The 9286-nt window shown below is 40.4% G+C and overlaps 3 protein-coding genes across 3 annotated transcripts in view; 1 reads left to right on the plus strand and 2 right to left on the minus strand.

The window, feature by feature from the left end:
- mgat4a (alpha-1,3-mannosyl-glycoprotein 4-beta-N-acetylglucosaminyltransferase A) overlaps positions 1-3029 on the minus strand; it is a 30487-nt gene extending 27458 nt beyond the window's left edge. Inside the window, exon 1 of the mRNA XM_085136414.1 lies at positions 2039-3029. Within this exon, the coding sequence (XP_084992540.1) occupies positions 2039-2132 (94 nt within the window). The 5' untranslated portion in view covers positions 2133-3029. The remainder of the gene's footprint in view (positions 1-2038) is intronic.
- The window catches only part of rpl24 (ribosomal protein L24), an 86459-nt gene that overhangs the window by 36660 nt on the left and 40513 nt on the right, over positions 1-9286 (plus strand). The gene's annotated exons all lie outside the window — the stretch shown is intronic.
- creg2 (cellular repressor of E1A-stimulated genes 2) lies at positions 3908-6884 on the minus strand. The gene is made up of 4 exons (XM_085136421.1): positions 6305-6884; positions 5341-5510; positions 4398-4511; positions 3908-4305 (listed from the first exon to the last, which is right to left on the minus strand). The coding sequence occupies exons 1-4, from the start codon at positions 6719-6721 to the stop codon at positions 4164-4166; spliced, it is 843 nt and encodes a 280-aa protein (XP_084992547.1). The 5' UTR covers positions 6722-6884; the 3' UTR covers positions 3908-4163.

Below are 9286 nucleotides of genomic sequence, written 5' to 3' on the forward strand. Positions count from 1 at the left end.
TATTTTTCTGTTTCATTACAGACGTTGACTGTAACAGAATATTAAGATTTAAATGTGTGAAACAGGAACAATCACCGGAAATAACTTTGCTGAGCTTTTTTCTCTTGTTCTAATTGTATGTCTACAACCAGGGAGTGATTTTATTGTGAGTAACACAAAAGTCAAATTCCTTGCAGGTATTTACAAGCTTCACAAATAAAGCCCAGTGTGAACACTTAGTTGTGGCAATAACAGCATAAAAATTTTCAGATTTGAGTGTTGCTGCAAGGAAGCTACAAATTCTAAAGCACACCTGGCTCACAACCAAATACTCAATTACCACAATTTCAGTGTTACAATTGAAGACTATTGGCAGCAATCACAGATTTACCAGGTTCAAAATAGTTATTTGGGATTTTAATTATTTATATAGCACCAAATCACAGCAATGGTCGCCTCAAGTCACTTTTCATTGTACAGTAAAAATCCTGGAATAACAAATAAAAAGTGAAACTCCAACAATCAGACAAACACCTAAATGTACGCAGTTGGTGATAATGGGAAGGAAAAATGTAATTTTAACTAAAACTATTTTTAACTATCTAAAATAAAGCTATGTATTTTTCTGTTATTTTAGCCAATTGAGAAGCAAAAAATTATTTTAAGTTTGAACAAATTTAAGTTTGAACAGCCAATTGAGAAGCCAAAATTTGTTTTAAGTTGAAATTGAACAAATTAAACCGCCCACCCCAGGCTACATTTATTTACAGTCTACCTTTGTCTTCCTGAGTTACGCCGTTGTATAATGTCCAGATACGTATTCATGCAGGGTATGATTATGTCAAATTGAAGGTAACCTTTTGGTATAAAAAGTTGTGACTTCATTATTTTATTCTGTCAGAGCACAAATATTTAATCACTTCATCCATGCATACAAGACTATTTCTGCCAAGTTTGAGGAAATATCCTCACAGAGCAGCTGAGTTATTGTGTTCACAGGGATGAGATGTGGAGATGGTTTGTGGACAAGTGTGAAGTCAAATTTAAAATAACAAATTTTCTCATACACTTGCTACTGGATAACCATGGTTGGACACATGCACTGTATTTTAATGGCAACCTTAATGGTTTATAAGTTGTACAGGTGAGCACATCATCTACATTGTGAGACACAATTAAACAGTACATGTTAAGGATTTATATGAAGACCAGTAGCCAGTATTTTAATTTTGTTGGCTTGTGACAACTGTCAAATTGAACAGATCTGCCATAGCTTTATCCCATACAGACTTAATAACTGTATCAACAGGTGCAACATTTATGGTGGCATCATCTCATAACCTCTACCCCCACATACGCCCACTTTCATATAATCACCGGACCAATCTGAGCCTGCTCCATTTAAAAGAAAACATTTCATCAAGCTGATAAGCTCTGCAGTAATCACAACCTGAATCCCTGGTTTGGAATTTATATATGAGCTGCAATTATTTACACCCTGCTGGTAACAAGACCACGGCCCATATTACTGCCCACACCACACTGGAAAGTAAGCACTCAGCCATAAGCTGTGTACTGTAACACAGCCACACTTGTGTAATAAGCCCAGGCACAGATGCCTGACATGTAATGCTCAGATGAGAGTCATTAAAGACGTGTATGCAGAAACCTAATGTTAGTGAATGGCGTAATTATCTAGAGGTTTTGCCTGGCAGGGGCAAACTAGATTATCCCTAAGTTACTGAGGATGGCTGGAAACAGCACTTTGGGTATGATTAACTGGGACAGGAGAGGGGGCACAATAAAGCTTAAAACAAAAGAACTCCATCTATTTATTATAGCGATAACACGGGTTATTACGCATTACCACGTTGAAACCAGTTCCACGGGATGGATGACTTCACCTGCTGTGTCTTTAGACATGCTGCTTGCTGGTCATGCTTCAGCTTTCTGCCTGCCAGCTTGTTAACCAGGCCTCGTCTAGAGACCGTCGATCCTTCTGACATTTTTTTATACGGGGTGGGGGGGATAACCGAGATGACATAAATGTCCAACTTACCTTTGCCATTCTGCCACGCTGTATACCAAGAGAGACTAAGGAAAGACGTGAAGAAGATAAGTGCAGTGGCCACAGTTCCATTTCTGAGCCTCATCTCATTTCAGCGATGCCTCTCCTCGGCTGAGTGTCGGGGACCCCGGAGCTGCCACTGCCTCCCTCCCTCCCTCCGTCTCTCGTTCTCTGGCTTCAGGATGTGGAGACGGGCGTAGGCACGGGCATAGGGTGCTTCAACCCGTAAAAACGCTCCGCTTAACGGGGAGGGTGAACACCGACTTCTGCGCACGGAAACAGGGGCGCTGCTGTAGCCCTGTCGGAGCGTCTTCTCTTTTCGTTGTTCGCGGGACTAAAAAAACATACGTGCTAACCTAGCCTATCGGTTACCAGTCAGCTGCTTTGTTTGTGAGACAATATAGCTTACATTGTGGGTTTAAAAAGAACGAACTAGTTGCCAATACAATCCATAGTGTTTTCAAAGCCAGCCGTTAAGCTACAAGTTACAAGTAGATGTCATCTCAACAGTGTGACTACTGATCGTCCGGGATAGGCTGGTGGGTCTCTGACGGTGTCCTAAAGGCTACGCCTCGAATCACGTTGATTTCGCTTTAACGGAGAGCAGGGTTAGAACATACGCAAATAAACACGGTAGAGTGCGGCTAACTCACTGAGCCTCTTCCACAAAACAACCAAGTTTTAACCGTCACTGCTAGTCGACCCGCATACTGCGACAGAACGTCTGTTAGCTACTTAGCTGGCGAGCTAACACGAAGTTGAAACCAGCCGGGTAAACTAAAGCCAAGCGAACAGGGGGCTCATTCTGCGCTGACTGTCGCGGAGGAGTTCTACGGCACACCTCAATTAACACAACCCCTAAAATTACCCAAGCGCAAAAGATTTTTTTTTTACATATTATAAAAATGAACCGGTCTTACTTGGGTGCTTTTTTAGGGAAATTAGCGTGCCCTATACGGTAGTATATGCAAACTGGGCTTCCGGTAAGAACTTTCAAAATAAAGCACGCACCCGACTCACTGTTGTGGTCGACGACAGTGGTGCAACTCACGACGGGACGAGCATGCAGTCATTCCAGGTGTTTGAAAGGACTGCTATTTTCATATCTTTGTTTGTTTAAAGCTATCATTGCTGCACCTGGAAAAAAAAATCAGTTAAATTCTCACTCCAACTTTAACACAATCATTTTTAAGTTTCAAACCCCCCACTGTAGATGAAACCTATAGAATAAAATAAACCAGCATTATTGACGTGGAAATTGTTGTGAAATTACTAGAAACCTCTATAATGTCAAACGTGCTTTTTCCACCAACCGGCTATTTCCCCCCCCCCCCCCCCCAACACGCATTAAGCGCACCATCTAGTGCCCAAAACTTTAGCTTGTATTTGTATGCACGATCTCTGCTATCAGCTGGCACCCTCTCAACGCAGAACATAATGCAAGCAAATGATAAGACTTAAACTGCAAGAAGCATATTCATATTTGAATATGAAATTTAAAAGGGTTTAACTGTGCAAAAAAATAGCTGCCCAATGTTTTTTGAAACAAGTTGCTGTCAAATTCAAAATGAGTTGTTTTTTTTCATGCAGCAGTAAAATATCTCAATTTAAACATTCGATTTATTTTCTATGTTCTGTTGTTAATAACACAATCACCATATTTGTGTTTAACAATAAAAATGGCAGGTTTAGGAGTGTGAATCAGTTAATACTAACAATAAACAACAAATTTATATTTACTTTAAATAATATGCACAATATTAATTTTATTTCTTTTTAAAAAAAACGCATCTTAGTGTGAACCCAAGACGCAATCAACAAACAATCTATGTTTCATACAAATTGCATTCACAGATGTGAGGAGTTTAAGTCATTTATTGACTATAAATACATTCACGCATCAAACACAAGTAACTGATCTTGTGTGACAAACAAAGATATGAAAGAAGAGAAAATGTAGGCATGAAGAACAACCCCTGCCTTACAGATGAATTGAAACAGAATTTTAAACAAGATGTAAAACATTCTTTGCACATTCTGCTTTGTGAATTTGTGAACACCTTACTGGAGTGATATCTGTGGGGCAGATAGCATTTGTGCAAGTTGAGGGATATTCTCAGAAAGGAGTAGCTTTAAAGTAGTCCTCCAGCGGAATGAGCGTTGTACCCCCGACCCAGTCTTGCAGCCAGATCTGAATCAACTCGAGCTTCATGAAGAACCACTTGTGTCCCACTGGCCACTTTGCCATAACAGGATGCCTTTGAAACATTGTGCAAAATATCAGGATACATGTCACGCATGCCAAATGGTGTTTCCCTGAGGAAAATACATCTTCTACATGCTCTGTTACCTTGAGAACACTGCCTCCTTCGCAAACGCAAGCTCCTCCGGGGCCACCTCCATCATCTTGCCCGTGAGCGTGAGTCGAGCACATCTGGGATCCTCTGGATCATACACCATTTGCCTTAAAAAGAACAAACACACACACACACACACACAGGAGAGCATTCAACATTGCAAGACACACAGCTGTATGTAGTGTTTCAGAAAGCTACAGCAGTGATTTAGCTGAGGTTAGACCAAACAAGCAAGCTGTCCCAAAATCCCCAAGATTACTGTGTCAACTAGTTTGTGGAAACTGTTTAAAGCTCAAAACGTCTTCTTTCAGCAGCTCTCTTTAAGGGTCGCCACAGCAAATCATCTGCCTCCATCTCACTCTATACCTCTCCATCCTCCTCTGTCACACCAACCCTCTGCATGTCCTGCTTCACTACATCCATGATCTTTCTCTTGAAGTAATTAGGGCATATTTTTAAGAAAGCTTCTTTGATATCTAAAACTGTTATTTCACTTTGTGTTTTATTAATGAACAATAATGCCAATTTTATTTCTACAGCAAATTTAAAAGCAACAAGGTTGACCAACATGCTTTTCAAATGCAAACGAGATAAAAACTGAGATCAATAAAATAAATACAATAAAATAACTCATAAAAACAAACAAATACAATAAAATGTGACTAAAAACAAACTGACAGAAGCAACAACACAAGAATACCTAATGGGACTCAAAGTTAACTGAAATTAACAGCCAAGGTAAAAAAGTGAGCTTTAATATGGGACTTTAAAGACTGCATAGACTCTGCAGTACGATTATCAAGTGCCAGTCTAGAGGCTGTGAGTGAAAAAAGGCCAATCTGTGTCTAAATCAACACCTAAGAGCATCTGGCTAGAGGATCTCAATAATCAGATAGATGGGTGTTTTTTCCCCCCACAGAACAACATTTAGATTACCTGCAGAATTCCCCCTCAGCCTCTGAGAAGGTGAGAGAAGCATAGGGGTTGCTTTTCAGGTCTGCCACAGTGTTGTCCATTGGAGTCACATAAAAATAGATGACTCCAGTACTGTTGTCCAGTGGTCCATCACTCACTGAGAAGATGTTTCCAAAAGGAAGACCTTTGATCTGTACACACACACACACACACAAAATAAGTGCTATATTTTTACAGTATATAGAAACTTATATTTTTATGCATTTATAAAGGCATATGTTTTAAGCAACACAGATCCTTTGTGCTTGTTTTAAGTAACTAAATTTTAGCGCATAAAACCAATAAAATGACACTAAAATGAAATAAACGTGATCCTAAAAATTTTTATGAAATTTTAACATGAAATAGCCCAATGGCAACCAGTCAGTTCCAGAAATCAGCAGTTTCCAAAAGCTTGACAGAACAGCTATGAGTTCAGCTTTGTTGATATTTGAGATCGGGAAGAGTTTTTAGTGCAACAGCAAATTCATGAGCTCCATTTTAAAATAGTTTAACACAAACAGATGGAGCTCGTTTGTTGAGATGGGAGAAGCTAGAGAAGGACACCCATCCATGTAGAGCTTCACCCATTAGACTGAAGCTATTTCTCAGTTAAATTCACATTACATACGCAGGGTGTATCCTAAAAGGCACTTCGGGCTGATCGCAGTTCTGGTCTTGCGTAAGGGGATTTTTTAAAGGCTATTTTCAGGATTTGTCACTCGGTGTGATTTCCTGCATATGCGTTTGATTTTTACTGGTGAATTTGCTTCAAATCTTCATCAGTGTATTTAAAAAGCTGATCGTGTTTCGTGTAAAATCAAAGGGTCCACGCACAAAGGTAGAGGGGTATCTTTTTCATATTATGGTGAGAACATGGGCGTGTTCCACTTAAATGCGCAAAGAAATCCTGAACCGGGACCACTATCCCCTCTGTGTGCGTTACCTTGTCTTGAGTGGAAATGGTGGCCAGGTACCCCCAGTCACTGTAATGAGATATGTATCTGGCAGTCTTTGCTGTGTCTTGGTGCGGGGGAGGAGTGCTGCTGGCGGACTTCTTCACCTTCTCTAACCGATATGAAAACAGGCGAGAGGAAAGCTGTGCGGCCCTGTCGCCCTCGGGCTTGACCAGCTCTCCGGGGCTCTCCACGCTGTCTCCGAGGACGTTGGAGGACGGATACGCCTGCTTCCACAGCCCCGCACTGTCCACCAGCAGCGCCGGGGCGACCTCCTCCGACAAGTCTCCGTCCTCCACCACATCGTTGGAGGACACCACCCAGGACACGGAGCTCCTGAGGGTGTAGCTCTCACACAGACACAGGATGTTGGCAAACAGCGCCAAAGGAAAGTAAGAAGGCCTCATATTACTGAGCTGGGAGAATGGCCGTCCTCCTCCACTCTCTCTCTCTCTCTATCTCGTGTTTACAAACTCACGTGTGTGCTTTCATAACACGGGGATACTTTGCACAGAGAGCAATTTCCACAGCGACCCCTGCTGATTCACCATAAGGCAATTTTACAATCAGCAGAAGGGACTGCAGAGAAGACGCTCCCGGTGCTAAATAACCGAGTAACTACTGCATACTATATGTTTGTGTTTAACTGTAGTAGCATATCACTCATGTGTGGCCTGTCAGTCCCACAGAGACTGTGTAAAAGTCATATAAGGATCATGCAGCACAACTTTTATTTATACAGTATCTTATAAGGACACATAGAAAAAAAAATATGATTAAAAGCAATAATAATGACAATTTGTTAGTAAAAGAAGACAATAAACTGTTTATAATAATAATAATATGTAGATGGTGTTTTTGTTCTTCTCACAACAAATGACAAATATTATAAGATTTGCCATAAGCTTGTTATTTCCTGTTCCTGCCGTGCATCCATGAGTCACTTTTTCCACCAAAGTATAAGCAGCCGGCTAAAAAATAAAAGTAGTGTATTCAATGGTCCCTTTTACAGTCAAACTCAATAGCTCATACATTAAACAGTTTCTGCCCTATGGATCCATGTTTACTGGTATGTGTTCATCAATGAAACACCTTTTGTCATTTTTTTGAAGGTTGCCATGGTGAAAGAGGTAAAAATTAAACTGCTGTCCTGTGGAATGTATGTCAAATATGGTTGATTTTTAGAATCAGTCTTATTTACTCTGTAATTAATAGTTCTAATAAGCTGAAAGCAATTTACAATCACTAGTCTGATGATGGGGATATTTCCCTAACTGTTCCAGGTGTCTCCTGTCCATAGAGTCCAAGATTGTTCATTTTGGTCTAGAAGCTGTTGAGGTGTTACTGAGTCAAACTGAACATTGTGATCTGTTTATGTCAAGGTGAACGAGCAGACAATTCTTCTATTCTTCCTCCTTTCTTATAACAAATGCAAAGCTATTTCTCAACTGTTCTCAATCAAAACTGAAGCCTGTGGTGGAAGAAGTTCTCAGATCATTCATATTACAACAATGTAAAAATATTCCAGAGGCATCTGGCTGCAGTTATTGTGTAATTTAAGTTGATCTTAACATAAATACAACATTTTAATTTTAACATAATAAATCTAGGAAAACATGGCCTAGCCTACATTGACTTGCGCCCACAGAAAACCTACACAGGGGCTCCAAAACCACGCAAACCCCTGGGCACACCCATTTGTGGTCTGCGAGGGACAACTTGGCTTTGCCCTGCCCATAAAACCCATCCACACCTGGCCACTGTGGGCATGCATAGGCAGGTTTGCTGAAAATATGACAGAGAGAAGTGGCTTTCAGCTCTCTGTAGTTGTACTTGTCTAACCAAATATAACTGAAGATACTGAGGTTTGTACAAAGAAATGTAGCATAGTAGGAATTGAATTCAAACTTTTTTCCAACTTAATTTTCCACAGAATCATCTACTGTACATACGTGCATAAATGGTACACACTAAAATAAATGAATGAAATAAAATATGCCTTATTATTACTGTCCTAGAGCAGTCAAAACATTAAATACATGCTAAAACAAATGGACATAATGTGTAGACTCTCAGCTTTGATTTGAGGGTATGTCATTATCTATTAAACAACTAAATGGCCTGGAGTTGATTTGAGGTGTGGTGCTTGCATTTGGAAGATTTTGTGAAAAATGTGGTTAAAGGAGTTCTTTATGCAGGTGAAACAAGCCACCCTGTCCAATGAACAGAAATTCATTGGACAAATGAAAGCAAGATCAACCTCTACCAGAATGATGGCAAGAAAAAAGTATGGAGAAGGCATGGAACAGCTCATGATCCAAAGCATACCAAAACATCTGTAAAACATGGCAGAGGCAGTGTGATGGCTTGGGCATGCATGGATGCCACTGGCACTGAGACACTAGTATTTATGATGATGTGGCACAGGACAGAACCAGCCAGCTGAATTCTGAGGTGTTTAAATGCAGTCAAATTGACTGGACGCCATTTCATAATACAGACAGACAATGACCCAAAACATACAGCCAAAGCAACCAAGGAGTTTATTAAAGTGGAATATTCTTGAATGGCCAGGCCAGTCACCTGATCTTAACCCAACTGAATATGCATTTCAATTGTTGAAGACAAAACTAGTTCTTCACTTCTGATTGTTGCTGATTGTGTCCATCCCTGTATAAGCAGTTTACCCATCTTCCAATGGCTGCTTTTGTTTCAGATCATCTCAGACAGTGAGCTCATTGTACTTAAATGGCCTTAATCCAGTAGAGCATCATTGTCATCAGGTGGAACACGAGCAGCAACTGTGTAATCCTGTCATGTTAATATGGACCAAAATCTCTGAGAAATATTTCCAGCACCTTTTTGACTCTATGTCGCAAAGATTTAAGGCAGTTCTGAAGGCAAAAGTGGTAATATACCAATCAAAATAAACCTTCCCTCATCCCTCATCAAGGCCTGGATGGAGGCAGATG

The sequence above is a fragment of the Neolamprologus multifasciatus genome, chromosome 16 (genome assembly GCF_963576455.1).
Source record: "Neolamprologus multifasciatus chromosome 16, fNeoMul1.2, whole genome shotgun sequence".
Classification (NCBI taxonomy): domain Eukaryota; kingdom Metazoa; phylum Chordata; class Actinopteri; order Cichliformes; family Cichlidae; genus Neolamprologus; species Neolamprologus multifasciatus.

Excerpts from the sequence above, each read along its gene's own strand:
- creg2 (XM_085136421.1), bottom strand. The coding sequence starts at position 6,721 with ATGAGGCCTTCTTACTTTCCTTTGGCGCTGTTTGCCAACATCCTGTGT. Across the intron at positions 5,511-6,304 it reads CCATTTCCACTCAAGACAAG|ATCAAAGGTCTTCCTTTTGG; the intron begins GTAACGCACACA and ends GTGTGTGTACAG. Across the intron at positions 4,306-4,397 it reads AAGGAGGCAGTGTTCTCAAG|GCATCCTGTTATGGCAAAGT; the intron begins GTAACAGAGCAT and ends AATGTTTCAAAG.